At 35.3% G+C, this 16,403-nt stretch overlaps 6 protein-coding genes and 1 non-coding gene across 11 annotated transcripts; 3 read left to right on the top strand and 4 right to left on the bottom strand.

Moving 5' to 3' along the window:
* Nucleotides 1-3,240: 3,240 nt before the first annotated feature.
* NAC038 (NAC domain containing protein 38) lies at nucleotides 3,241-6,369 on the top strand (the record flags this gene model as incomplete). 2 transcript variants are annotated; one of them, NM_128004.4, is made up of 4 exons in its annotated part: nucleotides 3,241-3,268; nucleotides 3,434-3,666; nucleotides 5,412-5,683; nucleotides 5,858-6,369. In NM_128004.4, the coding sequence occupies exons 2-4, from the start codon at nucleotides 3,480-3,482 to the stop codon at nucleotides 6,347-6,349; spliced, it is 951 nt and encodes a 316-aa protein (NP_180019.1). In that variant the 5' UTR covers nucleotides 3,241-3,268; nucleotides 3,434-3,479. The 2 variants fall into 2 exon arrangements, with proteins under 2 accessions (NP_180019.1, NP_850054.1); NM_179723.1 differs by lacking the exon at nucleotides 3,241-3,268 and having other exon boundaries at nucleotides 3,386-3,666; nucleotides 5,858-6,349.
* Nucleotides 6,370-6,460: 91 nt separating this feature from the next.
* AT2G24420 (DNA repair ATPase-like protein) lies at nucleotides 6,461-9,918 on the bottom strand. 2 transcript variants are annotated; one of them, NM_179722.3, is made up of 15 exons: nucleotides 9,551-9,908; nucleotides 9,303-9,430; nucleotides 9,146-9,217; nucleotides 8,956-9,069; nucleotides 8,763-8,831; nucleotides 8,563-8,673; nucleotides 8,419-8,481; nucleotides 8,275-8,337; nucleotides 8,044-8,199; nucleotides 7,796-7,951; nucleotides 7,605-7,685; nucleotides 7,456-7,517; nucleotides 7,192-7,320; nucleotides 6,807-6,898; nucleotides 6,466-6,715 (listed from the first exon to the last, which is right to left on the bottom strand). In NM_179722.3, exons 1-13 carry the CDS (start codon nucleotides 9,717-9,719, stop codon nucleotides 7,242-7,244), a joined length of 1,323 nt encoding a protein of 440 aa, NP_850053.1. In that variant the 5' UTR covers nucleotides 9,720-9,908; the 3' UTR covers nucleotides 6,466-6,715; nucleotides 6,807-6,898; nucleotides 7,192-7,241. The 2 variants fall into 2 exon arrangements, with proteins under 2 accessions (NP_565569.1, NP_850053.1); NM_128003.4 differs by having other exon boundaries at nucleotides 6,461-6,898; nucleotides 9,551-9,918.
* Nucleotides 9,919-10,458: 540 nt separating this feature from the next.
* Nucleotides 10,459-10,707, top strand: AT2G24410 (SMAD/FHA domain protein; the record flags this gene model as incomplete). Its single annotated transcript, NM_128002.1, has 1 exon — nucleotides 10,459-10,707. The coding sequence occupies one exon, from the start codon at nucleotides 10,459-10,461 to the stop codon at nucleotides 10,693-10,695; it is 237 nt and encodes a 78-aa protein (NP_180017.1). The 3' UTR covers nucleotides 10,696-10,707.
* Nucleotides 10,708-11,220: 513 nt separating this feature from the next.
* Nucleotides 11,221-12,910, top strand: AT2G24400 (SAUR-like auxin-responsive protein family). The gene has a single exon (NM_128001.2). It carries the CDS (start codon nucleotides 11,337-11,339, stop codon nucleotides 11,871-11,873), a length of 537 nt encoding a protein of 178 aa, NP_180016.1. The 5' UTR covers nucleotides 11,221-11,336; the 3' UTR covers nucleotides 11,874-12,910.
* A 690-nt stretch (nucleotides 12,911-13,600) lies between these two features.
* On the bottom strand, nucleotides 13,601-14,427 carry AT2G24395 (chaperone protein dnaJ-like protein). Its single transcript, NM_179721.4, has 3 exons — nucleotides 14,196-14,427; nucleotides 13,978-14,115; nucleotides 13,601-13,871 (listed from the first exon to the last, which is right to left on the bottom strand). Exons 1-3 carry the CDS (start codon nucleotides 14,367-14,369, stop codon nucleotides 13,785-13,787), a joined length of 399 nt encoding a protein of 132 aa, NP_850052.1. The 5' UTR covers nucleotides 14,370-14,427; the 3' UTR covers nucleotides 13,601-13,784.
* Nucleotides 14,428-14,854: 427 nt separating this feature from the next.
* Nucleotides 14,855-16,296, bottom strand: AT2G24390 (AIG2-like (avirulence induced gene) family protein). Of its 3 annotated transcripts, none has more exons than NM_001202662.1 (5): nucleotides 15,952-16,296; nucleotides 15,800-15,872; nucleotides 15,650-15,730; nucleotides 15,396-15,482; nucleotides 14,855-15,298 (listed from the first exon to the last, which is right to left on the bottom strand). In NM_001202662.1, exons 1-5 carry the CDS (start codon nucleotides 16,068-16,070, stop codon nucleotides 15,212-15,214), a joined length of 447 nt encoding a protein of 148 aa, NP_001189591.1. In that variant the 5' UTR covers nucleotides 16,071-16,296; the 3' UTR covers nucleotides 14,855-15,211. The 3 variants fall into 3 exon arrangements, with proteins under 3 accessions (NP_001189591.1, NP_180015.3, NP_001077953.1); NM_128000.4 differs by having other exon boundaries at nucleotides 14,868-15,298; nucleotides 15,638-15,730; nucleotides 15,952-16,135; NM_001084484.1 differs by having other exon boundaries at nucleotides 14,914-15,298; nucleotides 15,638-15,730; nucleotides 15,800-15,866; nucleotides 15,952-16,138.
* On the bottom strand, nucleotides 16,218-16,290 carry AT2G24380. Its single transcript has one exon. It is a non-coding gene; the product is annotated as a tRNA-Arg (tRNA).
* Nucleotides 16,297-16,403: the final 107 nt, after the last annotated feature.

The raw sequence follows: 16,403 nt of genomic DNA, 5'->3' as shown, positions 1-16,403 counted from the left end.
AATCAAAATGATGGAGAAAGAAATTAAAGTGCACAAAATTTTATGAAATTAAATAAAAGTGCATAATAAGTAGATATATATCGATATAAAGTATACGTACACGATAAAGTAACTTTGGGATATTGATGAATGTCCATGCATATAGTGAACATTCACACAAATCGGTTAATGTTCATATTCACACAAATCGGTTAATGTTCACATTCACACATCGGTCATCGGTGGATCATGTTGTAAGAAGTTTGTAGGTGTTACCAAAACAAATATGTATTAAAATTAATCAAACTACGTCTACGTCACTGTAAGAAGTTTTGTAGATCTGTCATGCAATCTTCATAATGACTAAATTAAGATGTATTAACACTAAAAAGGTTATGTATCACTTAGATAAAATAAAAAAGTATATTGGAAATAAAAGAAGAAAAAATTGAAGCTGCTATATGATGCAAAAATAAACCCAATTAATCAACAATCATAGTAAAAAAAAAGAAGGTCGTTTTCATATAAAATGAGATTTTCAAAATTTTAAAGGCTCTCGAGTGAATATTTTCTATTAACATGCATGGTTCGGATTTTTCTAAAACTAGATCATTCAAATTTGCTTTAGATTAGTGAGAATGTTTGCCCAATCATATACGCGAAAGATAATATGATGAGATAAATGTGTCGTAATTTCTTGTACGGGTGAGCATATCCTAACATTTGAAAAAGTTGAACTGTAAACAGATTATAACAATCTTTTACATATTTTGTTAATAAAAAATGGTTATCTACGTAATAATGGTAGCTTCGTAGGAAACATTAGAGGTAAAATGAACAAAGAACGGTAGGTTCTAATGATCGGGACATTCGTCGTTGATTAAAGACGCATTTCATTTTCTTACTTGAAGTGTTTGATAAGTTAAACCTACTACATTTTCTGGAAGACTACGAAATATAAGAATATGTGGGAAGATATACTATAATATATCTTCTCATGGTATAATTGGCATGACTTTTTTTCAAAATTGGCATGTTTCATTTGGTAATAAAATAAAATGTTATCGTATTTCAAAGAAAATTTGAGCAACAATATAGTTTATACAATGGTACTTCTTATAGTGATAATTGCGATAACTGTTGATTCAAATTCTTTATTTTATTAATATTAAATATCTAGTAAGCCCTATTGTTCAATTATTCCATGTACTTTTGACGATGTATAGTCGGAGTCTAAGCTAGTTTTTTTCTTCTAATTATGAGAATATGAATCTAAATCTTTCTAAGTTATGTTGTTGTTTTGTTTCAAGTTATTTCTATCCTACCACTAGTCAGTCAAACCGGAATTTCAAAACTTCAAAGTTAAATGTTAGGTTTCCATTGATTAATTACTCTATACACCTTTTTTTTGTCGGGCAAAATCAATATATTAGGACAAGACGTCGGAAAAAGTTTGGAAGAAAACCAACAATGTGTCCGCAATATTTGGACCGTAAAGAATGATTATATATTACGTTTATACAAAATGATCTTGAAGTGAGGGTACCTAAAATGCTAGGTTGATTTCCAAATATGTATTTGTGTTGGAGCGAATTAATCAGCGGGTTGTTGAATGATCACATGAAATCCTTAAGATAATTGAAGGAGACTCAAATTACACACACGCAAACTCATCCATATCTGATCTTAGATATATTATATATGGAACTAACATTGGTCATTTTGCGGTCTTGAGCGGAAGAGATGACTCAATACTTAGTACTTTTCTAAGAAGATTGAACTCAAAACAGCCTCAACGAGCTAAATTATTTTTGTGTGAAGATAGAACTCAAAATTACATCCACAGAACTGCAATCTATTTATATGCGAAGAGATAACGCAACATTTAATTTTAGCAAGCTAAAATTCACTTTCCAATTAAACGTAAACTCAACACTTACTTTCAACAAACTGATATATCTACTTGAAAAGAAAACTCAACGCTTGCACTCAGCGAGCATAACTTCTCTTCTTCTTCTTCTTTTTTCTTGTCGAGGTAACAAAAATGTCACAAGTTTTGTTGAGGAGAAGAGTTTACAGTCACATCGGGAGTTTTTTTTTCCCATTAAATCTCTTTTCTTTGGAGGTCTTTAATTTGATTCTCAACAGATACGTGATCAAGTTGTGAATAATCAATTTTTTTGTGAATATATACCAACTCGAATAAAATAAAAACATAAATGGACAAAATAAAAAAAAGTCAAAAAATAAAATTGTCATTAATTATTATGTGTCCTTTTTTGGTAATTTATTTTTGGGAAAACAGTAAATATTTTATTGTGTTTAATTATATAGAAGAATAGCTAATATTTGGAACAAAATTGTTCACGTGGAAAAGACAGTGAGAAAACTTGGATCCATCCATAGTCCATATATATGGGTAGTCTTCCTTCTTTCTTTATTTGATGTGTTATTCATGACCATTTTATATTTGAATTAAATCATATAAACCATTTGATTCTTTGACCATCGACCATTGACCCCTAAACCAAACATATGATTTTTTTTGGGAGTCGTAATTAGCAACAAAACGGACCGGCTCGTGCGTGATCCGACACCAACACCAACATAAGGTTTTTTTTTTTCCGTTCTTAACACCAACATAGTTCATTCATATATATAGGGAATATACACATGTGGGTGTGTGTATAAGTATATCTGTATATATGTATAAGCTAAGATGAATTAATAAGGGTCCTAAAAGGAGAATTTCTTGACCAACTACACAAAATAAACAAAGGATAAAATTTGGACGTGTGAGGTTTAGCTGCATGTACCTTGTACTTGAAGACCCTTATTAGGTGAGAGCTTCATGCACACACTCTCTTCCACATTTTCCTCCCTTTTCTACATAATAATTTCTACCCCATACAATAGTAATGTTATTTAATTATTTATAAACAATCACATAAACACTGAAATGTAAATTATATTCTTACAGCGTCTTATTGAAAATTCTATGTCTTTCAAACTTAGATGGTAATTGGGTTTTCTAAATATGCTAACAAAACTTAGAATTGATAAATATGTGTATGTATTTATAAATTAATCAAAACCGTGTTAGCGTAATTGTTTTTTAATCCCATTCACGATAAAGTAAGAAGAAAAAAACCCTACTCTTTGTCGTCTTCCTTCATCTTTTTCCTCCTAAGAATAGTCGCAAGTCATCCTTGTCTCATGATATATAAATACCATCAAAACCCTAATCTCATAAAAGTTTTAGTTGTCTGGTTTTTCCTCATCTATACAAGTAAGCCCAATTTCTCACCCTATACATATCATACATATATATCGATCTTTTACTATTCTCTCTTCTTTCGAATTCCTCCTTTAATACCTTTGTCTTATGGATAAACAGTTGTAGAACGCTAGGATCTATGTGAAACTTAGACTTGTTACTATGTGTTTTAAGCAGGTATAAAAAGGTTCTTGGATTTGGAGTAAACTAAAGATCATATAAAATGGAACAAGGAGATCATCAGCAGCATAAGAAAGAAGAAGAAGCTTTGCCACCGGGTTTCAGATTTCATCCGACGGATGAGGAGCTAATCTCATATTACTTGGTTAATAAGATTGCCGATCAAAACTTCACCGGGAAAGCAATCGCTGACGTTGATCTTAACAAGTCCGAGCCATGGGAGCTTCCTGGTACGTTAATTTATCTTAAGTCTCTTATTCGTAGACACACACAAATTAAAAGATCACATGTATGAATAAACATATTTTTTTTCCTATGTCGATACATGTATATATAATATATATATATATTGATATATATCTTTGATTTCTTTAAAATTTGGTAAGACCTATATTATTTGGATTTAAAGATATCCAAAGGAATATGTGTCTTTATATATGCATATTGCTTATTGCTTTGGATATCTTTACACATATACAACTAATACACACATGAGTAACATGACTTAAATGAACCATATATATGTGTTTGTGTGTGTGCGCATGGATGTGTATATGGATATACTACTTGTACACACATAACACATAAATGTGTGTGTATTTAAACGGAAAACATAGTGTTCATGTTAAATGATCTTTCTATTTTGGGAAGCATTTAAAAGTTCATAACACCCACTATCTATATTTTTTGCCTAATGAAAATGCCATAATATCATGAGTACATTCTTGGCGACGTACTAATCGTAAGTCAGTTAGTGTAAAAAAAATGTACACCGGTTAGATATCACATCCACAATCTACAAAACTCTTTTCTTGTACTAAATATAAGCTTATAGACATGAGCTTATCGAACGGAGGCTAGATGTATACTAAATGTTAATCTTTGGAATATATATATATATATATATATATATCAATCCAAGAAAAAAAAAGTCTATGTAATAGTTTAAGTTTCTGTGAGAAAAAAAAAACTCGGTGATTTAAAAAAATAGTAAGCATATATCTTTAAAATAGAAAGTCACACAATGAAGTTTCCTAACAAACATTAGTTGCATGAACGGAAGTCATGCATTCACTACCGTACGTACGTTAATTTCTTATCTACTTATTTTGTCTTTAATTAGTTCTATCCATAATCCGATAAACTAACAATATCTTTGTTTCTTATATTTAAACCAAACTAAACCATTTTTAAGATAACAAAAAATTCAATAATCCGCAACAGGCCACTTATTTACATTTACATTTTCACTTTACTTTTTATTTTTATTTTTCTGAATAAAATCTTAAATTAAGAAAAAAAAAAAACCTTTTACATCGAAATGCAAAAATGCTGAAGATTTTTTGAAAGCAATTAATAGACAAGTGATTTACATTTAAATCCTAGAGGCAAACCAAGCTTGAAGGCCTGATTCGTATCTTTTGTCACCCGTATTTCGAATTGCTCATAGTTGATTCTGGACTTGCTTAACTATCTAGTTCATGAGTGTAGCCGTATAGGTGTTGGGGTCGGTTTCTCCTCGTGTCTCCGTCCATTTCGTTCCCCTCCACACAAAATGCAATTTCACTTTAAAGAAATGCAATATCGTTATTTTCTTACCATTCTTCAAATCTTCACGTTTTAGAAATTGATTCTGCTATATATGATGCATATGTTAAAATTATAATTAAAAAAAAAACATAACAAATCATTAATCTAGATAAACATAGTTTTTTAACATTCATAATTATTCAACTCAAAACGTTTTCGCTATTTTATTTTTCTACTATTCATCTAATATACCAACAATACTATCTTTATAAAGGAGTTACTCTATTAATCATCACTAAAACAATTTATTATCATCATTCACAGAAGCAAAAAAGAAGAAACATAATTGTTAGTTACGTGCTAAAATTTTGGAAATATTTGATAAAAAAAAAGTCAGCTAAATCGCCAAGTTATTCACAAAGTTTCTGATTTATAATGTTGATAGAGAAGGCGAAAATGGGAGGAAAAGAATGGTACTTTTTTAGCCTCCGGGACCGGAAGTACCCGACGGGAGTGAGGACGAATAGGGCGACGAATACAGGATATTGGAAAACCACAGGAAAAGACAAAGAGATATTCAATAGCACAACCTCGGAGTTGGTCGGGATGAAGAAGACTTTGGTCTTTTACAGAGGACGAGCTCCTCGTGGGGAGAAGACTTGTTGGGTCATGCATGAGTATCGACTTCACTCCAAGTCCTCATATAGAACCTCCAAGGTACACTATTTTCCTTTGTTATTCTTCTACCAAATATACATTATGTCATGGTCATGATTTAAATACGAGTCTTGAATGTTTTTTTTTTTTTGTGGGATTAGTGTTTCACAAGAAGAATATACATAAACTCAACAATTCTCATTTCATTTTTCATGATGTAACATGTAAATGCAGCAAGACGAGTGGGTAGTGTGTAGAGTGTTCAAGAAAACAGAAGCAACCAAGAAATACATAAGCACCAGTAGCAGCAGCACAAGTCATCACCACAACAACCACACAAGAGCCTCAATACTATCAACCAACAACAATAATCCTAATTACTCATCAGACCTCCTTCAACTCCCACCGCATCTACAACCACACCCGAGCCTCAATATTAACCAATCCCTCATGGCAAACGCCGTTCACCTAGCTGAGCTCTCAAGAGTCTTCCGTGCCTCTACAAGCACCACCATGGACTCTTCTCATCAGCAGCTAATGAACTACACCCACATGCCTGTCTCAGGGCTCAACCTCAACCTTGGCGGTGCACTGGTCCAGCCGCCTCCTGTTGTGTCTCTTGAGGATGTTGCCGCGGTTAGTGCTTCGTACAATGGCGAAAACGGGTTTGGAAATGTGGAGATGAGCCAGTGCATGGACTTGGATGGATACTGGCCATCTTATTGATTGGTAATTGTCAGTTTAAGTTATGGTTTTTATATTGTTTCCATTTACTTGTTGGTAAAACGTTTTTGGTTGTTCTTTCTATTGCATTTGTTTACCTGTTCTAGGAAAATATTAAGAATCAAAGACTAGTCAAACCAATTATGGTCTGGCTCTATGATTTTTAGTTACAAATAAAATAAAAGCTGTAACAATTCCCAATTTGGTTTCGATTTTTGAGAAAAAGTTTTCAAAAAGATAAAAGACAAAGAGTGATTGCTTTTAAAGAGTAATGGCACAAGTACCAAATTTATCCACATGAATCACAAAATACACAAACCAAGCCCTTAGTAGATTTCCTCTAGATGTCAATCTTCTCTGTATAAAAGACTGAAAACTTTATATTCAAAAGGCATCTCAAAAACAGAGAGAGTGAAGAACACTTTTGCACAGCGAGATTAAAAAAAAACCCATAAGATACCTCTAACATAAGCTGTTTCTTTCATACGCAACGAAGGAAACATATAGACTGTAGGTGAGGCTCACAGAGAACGCATCAAAACCCGTCTTTACCTGCAAGAATGTAGATAAAGATCAAGAAACATTAGACACATATCAGTCCAAAGTTTTAACCTCAGTCACTAGTCGCTAATAGCTTCTACACAATATGAAAGCGTTTTGCATCCGACAAAAAGACAATGCATTGAGGATTCGGAAACTGGCATATTAATCACATATCAACATCAGACAGACTCATTTCTATGGAAAGTAAGTTCTGGCTTGGCCTATCTATCTATCCAGTAACCTCAAATTCTTTGTTCGTGACCCGTTCTGCAACGTGTATTTAAGCAGAAAGTGAGATGTACCTCTAATATTTATAGCACGAGGAAGTGATAACAACACAAAGCATGTGACTTCATTTGTCAGAATGACCCCTTCTGGCCTTACGGCGAGTATGTTGATGAGACTGTCGGATAGGCTTCTTCGTCTTTGTGCTGCAATAAACATACAACAAACAAACGAAAGGTCATTTGGTGGAATCAAGGATGGAGCATCTTTAAGAACTACAGAGCAATATACTGAAAACTAATTTAAATCTTATAAATAATGATTCGTTATAAGAAACTTGCCAGAAGAGCGAACAGAGGAATTTGTACACTATGAAGATGGGTAAGGCCAACAAAGCAGAGGCCTACAGTGAACAGTTTATCAATTTTAAGCTGATAAAGGAAGCAACAAAAAAGCATGTTGTCTTAGAGTGCAAGACGAGAGAACATACTGCAAACCAAATGAACTCTTTGGTGGCAAAAGGTTCCAACAGCTCATGGCTCTTCAGTTTACTTTCGACATTGGCTTGAAGCTTCACATATATACAGAGTTATCAGATTAAAAGACAACACATTCCTCTAGAAATGACACTACTCATAACTATAATGCCTATAAATTATACACAGTGCCTCCGATTCTAACCTGGTGGTGATAAGTTGAGGCAGATTCCAGGAACTCTTTGTAATAGTGGACAGTCTTCGTTGTGTAAGGCTTCATGGTAGCTCTCACCTTATCAACATGTGGTTTTGTGGCTGTGGCCACTTGATCAACGTACGGCTTGCTAAACTTTTTAGCCTCCTGGAGAGCATAAACAAAACAAATTAAGCGCATATTGTCATCATCGATGGAGCTGAAAGATTAATATCTAGATAGAAAAAAATATACTTCACCTGGTAATAGGGATCTACATGTTCTTGAAACTTGACAATATGTGGTGTAACCGCACTCTTGGAAGCATGGTAAGCCTCTTTCGCTTTGGTAGATAGTGTTTGAACGTGTGGCTCAACATGCGTTTTAACAGTCTCTTTTATGGCTGGAATATATTTCTGGAAATAGAATTTCGTAAGCATAACCATAAGAGCCTCCTGAGTAATAACACACATTGCCTGTAAGTTACTTACAGTTTTAACATTAGCCATGTGCGGTTTAGCCCATTTTTCAGCTTGATTTTTTGCTAACGTCACCTAAAAGATGATCAAACTTAGTTAGGCATAAGTTTGCTCTCAGAGTCATGTAATCAACATACAATTTGGATTTAACAATACCTTTTGAGTAACTTTCTCCATAACTGGTTTGCCGTGGGCGTCCCAGTGTGTCCCAGCAACAGTCTGAGTCCAGGAAGTGTCCAAGTTAATTGAGAAAATCTATGATGCAAGAAAGTCGTAAAAGATAAAATCTATTAATCTCACCTGAAAACTACTCCAGTGTACAGCAAACCAAGGGGGAAGCCACGCCCCATGAACCTCCATCAGTTCCTTAGCCTTTGTGGTGGCTTCATGCTTTGTCCGCAACATTTCTTCCTATAATTTTATTTTGATAAGAGTCGAGAGTGATTGCAGAAACCGAAAGTTAAGGGGGAACTAAACTTAATCCAAGAGCGTCGTCATACCTCAGAAATTTTAAGAGCACGCTCAAGTTTTCGTATTTTGTTCTTCTGCTCTTCATTTGTCTTGTGAAGCTGCAGGAATAGATTGTGAAAATTTGCATAATGAACATACTTTCTACTTTCTATTTAAATGATTTGAAATGAATAATAATGTGTGTCAAGAGAAAATGAACCAAGAGATGTATAATGAACATACTTTCTCCACTCTCGAGTTCAATTCGTTTAGCTTCTTCTCGGTTTCACTAGTCTGAGCTTCTATCAATTCTTTCTCCTTGTTTTTCTGCTCCAGAAATTTCTTAAGTACCTCAACCTGAATTCACAAGTATAATGTAGAATTTAGAAACTTACGTGCATATAAAAGATGGGTTCTCAAATAATGAACTCACCTGCTTCTCTAATTCAGTAGCTCGTGCTTGAGCTTTACTCAACAGTTCCACAGAATCTGATGAACCTTTTTTCTGGAAACAAAGATTGATATATAAAGGCAATCTATATCTGAACATGGAAGCAATTTCAGTGAGACACTAAAAGATGCATGCATACCCTTAGTGAAGAAACCTCAGTCTCCAAAGAAGCAACTTTGTCTTGTCTCTCTTGAAGAAGTTTCTCCTTCTCTGTTACTAACTCTTCTCTGCCTTTAAGTTCCTTGGTTTTATCATCAATCTGAGATTCTTCACCAACCAAAAAAGAAGAAAACAAAAATTAATTTGAGAAATTCACACAAGCCATAGCAAATTTTCACGATTGACATAGAAGTAAAATTGAAGTAACTGTAAAGTTCTGAGTGTAACCTAGGGCACGGATTTTAGCATTAAGCTGATCCAATTCGATATCACCGCCGTCGGATCTAAGTTTCGGTTCATCGCCGCCGTCGATTCCAGCGTCGGCAAAGATACAAGTGGTGAAATTGAAAACCAAGGCGAGAAGAAGTAACAACGCCACGAGTTTCGCGGCCGCCATGTCTGAAACTTCCGTGGAACAAAATAAGAAAGATGATCTCGCCGGAGATTTGCCAACAAGAAGATTTTTCGTTCTCTTCTCCGAATTTATGAATTTGTTTTGTTTGATCAAATTGGGACACTGTTTTTTTTTTTTTTTTATGATTGGAGAAGACGACAAGGTTTTTTGGTTGTGGTTTCGTGATTGACACGTGTCGAACAATTTAGGATATCGGAAGAAAGAAAACTTACTCCTAAAGGTAAATAAAGGCACTGCGATACCATTTTTATTAAATTATCTGAATGATACTTTTTGTAAGAAAAAATCATTAAACAATCTGTGAGTATTAGAATTCTATGAAAAAATGTAATGTTAAAAAAAGAAAGAAACAAATGAGAGATCGAAAATAGACTATCTCTATTACAAATATTGGTCATTCGTTATAGTTGTCGAGGAAAGATATCATATCAGAGTAACCGGAAGCGAAAACTCCAAATATATCACTAATTACGATCATGCATTCAATTGCTTAAAGTAAGGAGTCAACTTCCGCATGAAACGGTGAAAGACATCTTCTCAAACTCTTGAGACCTATATGGAAGATACTATCTTGATCGATTAGGACCCATCCATGTCTGCTTAGATTATCCTCCAAGTGCCAGGAGACATCAATCTGACATTCAGAGATTCGGAGGAAGGGTGTTGGCTAAGTACCGGACGAGAGAGAGAATCTCGATAGCTGCTACTTCATTCATGTTTGATGATTGAAAAACATGGTGTGCGATGTTTTGAGCTATCGAGGAAACTTGCTGAAGAAACCAACATATACAAAGGTATCACACTCCTCTTCAATAATCCCGTAGATAATAGAAAACCCAAAGAAAGATGGAGACTTTATCATTTTAAGGATGGTGAACCACTGAAAGAGACACTTTGCATTCATTACCAAATTTGCTACCTCTTTGGACGTGAGAGAAAGATCCGACATTCCTACTAATCACACATTTTGTAGCAAGCAACATGCTGTTATTCAGTACCGGGAGGTGGAAAAAGAGAAAGAGCCATATGGTATGATGGGAAAGAAGCAAGTGAGGCCTTACATATTATGGATCTTAGTAGTACCTATAAGACTTACATCAATGAAAGTCTGATGGAGACACAACGGTACTATGAGCTTTTTGAGAAAGATACCATAAGATTTGGCAACAGCAGCCGAGAGCACGAGAATGCTGCCGAGTGAATGAAATCAGAGTCAGAAAGCAACAAGTATATCTCAATATTAATTACATAGTTGCGTTTTACAGGGATTTAAGCGATGCTTGAGCCAGCTTTGCCTGTCTGATTTTGGTGACAAAATTTGAGGTTATGTTAAATATCATTTTCTAAGTTCAAGCTGCTTAATTTTGCTTGTCAACAAATTCAAGTTGGTTTAAATCATTAAAAAAAACCAAAGCATATGATTAGCACAATATTTTAAGCAGAAACAAAACTAATTAAATCAGAATTCCGTGGTCACCACCTCTATATATCCCCGATTCTCAATATTCACCACGTCCTAATCACTACACACATAGAAAGAGACAGACGCTAGACAAAACATAGTACCAAACTTCTTGTCTTTTGTCTTCTATCTCCACCATGGAAGCCAAGAAGTCAAACAAGATCAGAGAGATCGTTAAGCTTCAACAGCTTCTCAAGAAATGGCGAAAACAAGCAATTGCATCAAAAGCAGCCAACAACAACAACGAAGACAACAATAGCAGTGGCGGGGGAAGCAAGAGCATCAAGTTTCTGAAGAGGACACTGTCATTTACAGATGTAACAGCTGTGCCTAAAGGGTATCTAGCTGTTTCGGTCGGGTTAGAGAAGAAGAGGTACACAATACCAACCGAGTACCTCAGCCATCAAGCTTTCTATGTTCTTCTGCGTGAGGCAGAAGAAGAGTTCGGGTTTCAACAAGCCGGTGTCTTGAGGATTCCTTGTGAAGTTTCTGTTTTTGAGAGCATATTGAAGATAATGGAGGAGAAGAACGAAGGGTACCTGGTGACGCCAATAACAGCTAAGCAGGAATGTAAGTTCAATGCAGCAGCAGATGATAAGACGAGTTACCAGCATCCATCAGACTGTCCTAAGACTCCTTCACACCAACCTCACAACAGCCCAATGTGCAGATAGTTTTGTTCATTGCTTGCTTCTGCATCTTCTTTTTCCTCCTCTTGTGCTAATTTGAGCCATTCTGCTTATTCCCACTTTTTCTCTAGGAATATGGATTTGTGTGCTTTAAAATTTCTTAATTCTGAGTAAGGGGAGAGATTTCTAAATAGTGGAATGTACAAACAGATCATTGAAACCGTGATGTGGACCTCTGTTCCTGGAGACTCTTTATTCTTTCTCTGCACTGATTTCAATTTTTGTTGCACTACCTCTGACTGATGAAAACTTAAAACGGCTCTTTGATATTTCTCTGCTCTGGTGGAATTTCTCACAAGAACCCACCAGCCCATTGATCTAACCATCTATTCCTGATGACAAATGCAGTAGACTCGTGGTACAATAAAAAATCAAATACTGAATAAGTGAATCAAGCAAAAACACTATCTGAACTTTTACACAAATTTTCATAGATCCTTTGTAATCCAGTCGTCTGCATTTGCAGCACAAGTCAGTAGAAACATATCACGTAGGCAAGATAATTTATGGTAACCGAAGATTTTATTAGTTTGGAATACTATAGAAGTTGATCTATAACCTCAGCAGATAGACCCTTATGCAACTAGAGGTATAATGAGTCATACGAATTAAACATTTGCACTTTGTCGTTTAACTCTAAGCAGAAATCAAGCTCATAATAAGCCAAAATGCTACGCCTATTAAGAAATAAGAAGAGAGAGAGAGAGAACAAAAAAAGAATAGAAAGAATGGTTCATGTTTCTATTTGGGCAGTTTGCGTTCTTTCCGGAACAACCATGTGAATGGAAGTTGCAGAGTTATGTTAAAGTAATCAGAGGTTTAAAATAATATGATAATGTAAGGATAACAATAATTACGGAATGGTACTTTTAATCACCAAGTGGAATGTTGTTTTTAAACTATTCAAAGGCAAAAGTACGGTATCCTAAGCTTCTCTTACAAAAACTAAAGCTAAAATACGGATGCTTAGTAATATAATAAGCTAATAGCAGAGTCACAGAAAAATTCTTACATAAACTAACTAGCTACATTATTGTGATCACATGCATATACGTTCATCTCAAAAGAGTACGGCAATATCAAAAGGACTGACTTTACAATCCCCTAAACCAAACAGGATTCAAGAAAGGAAGAGTAAGATGTTCATAAAATCACATTACATGTTAGTTCTCTGCCAAAATGATTAATGAGAGTCAAAAGTCAAAACAGAAAACATAGAGATCTGATAAAACGGAAAACACCACATGACATCTGTACCTTGAGATTTAACACCATCTAGAACGAATCGCCTAATACATGTGCACTTATCTCCTGAACCTTATATCGAGAATAATGAATTGCAGGTTTCTATAAACTTAAAGACAGCATGATCCAGCAGAAGATTAACAAGAACAAACCATATGCCTTGGAATCATAAAAACAGTTGGGAGTGTACGACATTGACTCAATAGTTTTCTGCTCTAAAGATGGGTGTCGAGGTTATACGTTAAACGACAAGGAAATCCCATTTTTTAAGAATAATCAATGAAATAGATTTAAATATCTACATGAGAATGAGACACATTACAGACAAAAATCAACCAGGAAAGGTTAGAAAGAAGCCAATGCAATGACTAGTCTGATTAATGTTACAATGTGCTTATTACACATATGAATAAAGACAATACATATAACAATATACAATCAGGAAAGCTTCACACATGAACATAGAGATCAGTAAAGAAGCCAATGCAATCACTATTCACTAGTCTGATTAATGTTACAATGTGCATATACATATGGCTACATATGAGTAAAGACAATATATATATATAACAATTGGAAAAAGAAAGGAACCTGAAAACTCAAATGGTGTCCTTAGTTGGAGAAGAAGAGTGTTGCTAGAACAAGGAGCTCTTAGAACAAAAGTTCATCGCCGTCTTCTGAGTTAGGAAATGTGACACACTTGAACACTTTACATTTTCTACACAACACAAATCCCACCTATAATCACATCATTCAAGTTCCCAGATTTAGATAACCAATCCAAAGTTTCACAGATACATTACTTAGCAACAGTTTAACCTAATCGAAATTTACGAAAACTCACAGCTTTACAAGTTGGACATCGTCGATAGATTCGATTATTCTCAGATTTCACATTTGTTTTCTGTCCTTTACAGAAATCGCAGAGCAACCATCCTTTCCCGTTACAATCCTCACACAAAATCACAGCATTGTCGTCTCCCTTCACGAAAAATCCTCAATCAATTGTCAGATCCGATTTCAACTTCATCGATTTTTAATGTCCAAATTTTTGTTTGGTACCTGCTGCGACTGATCGAGCTGAGGCTCTTGTTCTTGAAGTGGAACGCATCGAAATGGCTTAAAGAGACGACGTTGTTTTCGACGCGACGTGGATGAAGCCGGCGACGGCGCTGATGATGGCATCAGCCGTAAATAACATGAAATTGGAGGCTGTAACGTTATCCAAGTCGCCATTTTTTTTTTGCTCTTTCCTGAATTCCTCAATCCAACTTCCGTGGCGGTTAATTCACACAAAGTCCGTCCGCTACAGTAACTAGTGGGCTGATAATGGATCGTAGGAAGGCCCATTAATTTCGATTATTGCTGGTATTAGTAGGGACCAGTACAGTACCCACACAGGCTATGGACAGCTCAACAGCAACTAAGTGGCGGATACACAAATGACAAATCTGTGGAATTAAAAATCCGGGACTTGGTCCATAGTTTCTCAAGGTTTGGGAGGTCCAGCCCAAAGTTTAAATTCTATTAAGTCTATTTGGTATACTTTGCAGGGTCTTTGTTTTGAAGCTTTGGTTGCCACTCGCTTTCACTATGCTTCAGTTAATAATCTATCTTCTGTACTAAGATAGAAGCACATTGTCTACAACATATGACCTTCCCTAGCTAATAAAACTTGATGCTATCTACAACACATTTGTTGTCCACTTTTTGCTTTATAATTTCCAATAACATCTTGATTTGGTATTACTTACTAGTATTGTGGAAAATTCACACAATTCGTCTCAAACATAGTAGCAATTGAGCTCTCGTAAAAGATAAATGCGAACAAACAATCGAAGCTAAACACATGTCTATATGTGTATTGTATAATAACATACCGCACAAGAATCTGTAGCTGTTTTCTTATTCCTTATCAGTTGAATTAAGTAATACCACAAAACCCCAAATCCCCCTCATGTATGTGTATTCATGAAGAAGAATCTAACCCTTCCTAGAGAGAACACCAAGAATATATTGACTAATTCATTGAGGAAACTATACCAGATTTCATTTACTGATCCGAATGTAGCGGCGAGTCATATCTCGGATTTCGGTAAATTCAACTCTTCAGCAAATTCTTTAGTCATCTTCAAGAAACCTTCCATGTGAAGTTGCTTCCATTCCTGTGGAAAGTACAATGGAAAGCATATATATACATACACAATTCAAACAAGTAATGATCCAGAGAGCCTAATCTATGAACAAATTAAGATAGCTAACCTCGAAATCCCATGTCCCGTATAGGTCAGGATCATCTTTCTTGGCCCAAACGTAGGTTTTTGTTTGCAGTTTCTCGTCTGAACTATCCTGTAAACATATATATCAATATCTCTGCATTCAAATCAAATATAGAGAACAAATGAATTGTTCTTGTTCTTGCATCTTTGAATCTTTGCAAAAACAACAACACATTTTTTTCTCTCTATAGAAATGGATGGAGAATGAATCTGAGAATGACTCACTGTTAACAAAACTTGAACATTCTCTCTTTCATACTCAACATCCTCAAACTCATCTAAAACATTAAGTTCATCATCTGTGATTCCAAATAACACCTGCACAACAACAATATCAAAATTTCCCAATCCTTAAGGCATGAGTAAGAATCTGATTCGGATCCTGACCTTTCCAGAGACTTTATCAGACTTAGCTGGTATAATCGCCGGATAAACACGACCTTTGATGCTGAATCTATGGCTGCAAAAATCTCAAAATCACCAATCAATTTTTTTCAATTTCAACAAAGAAAATCGATTTTGCAGAGATGGAATCGTACAAATCAGGGAGGGTTGCGGAAGCGGTTTGAGGGATACGGTTGAGGAGGAGACGAACGACGTCGTCCGCCATGAGACTGCCGTAGACGAAGACACTGTGCATTGTCACTGTACCACTCATCTTCTTCCTCTTGACTTCTGCGAGCTTTCGATTATGTGAGACTTGTGAGTGAGAGAGACCAAAAACAGAATCTTCATGAGATTCTTTGGGCCTTTTTAAGCTTCGAGCCTTCAAATAATTCGCAATAAAAAATTAGCAAAAAGAAATCGACTCTGCTGGGGATCGAACCCAGAATCTCTGGTTTCGTAGACCAGCGCCTTATCCATTGGGCCACAGAGTCTTTCTTGCAAGTGGTATGTATTAACAGTATATAACCATGTTTTTATTGTTCCATAAGAAACCAGTCACGTGCTTTGGAATTTCTGGTTTCTCCTTCTGTGTTCTTTTTCATTT

This window comes from Arabidopsis thaliana, chromosome 2, assembly GCF_000001735.4.
Source record: "Arabidopsis thaliana chromosome 2, partial sequence".
NCBI lineage: Eukaryota > Viridiplantae > Streptophyta > Magnoliopsida > Brassicales > Brassicaceae > Arabidopsis > Arabidopsis thaliana.
This window is presented reverse-complemented; position numbering and strand designations above follow the sequence as displayed.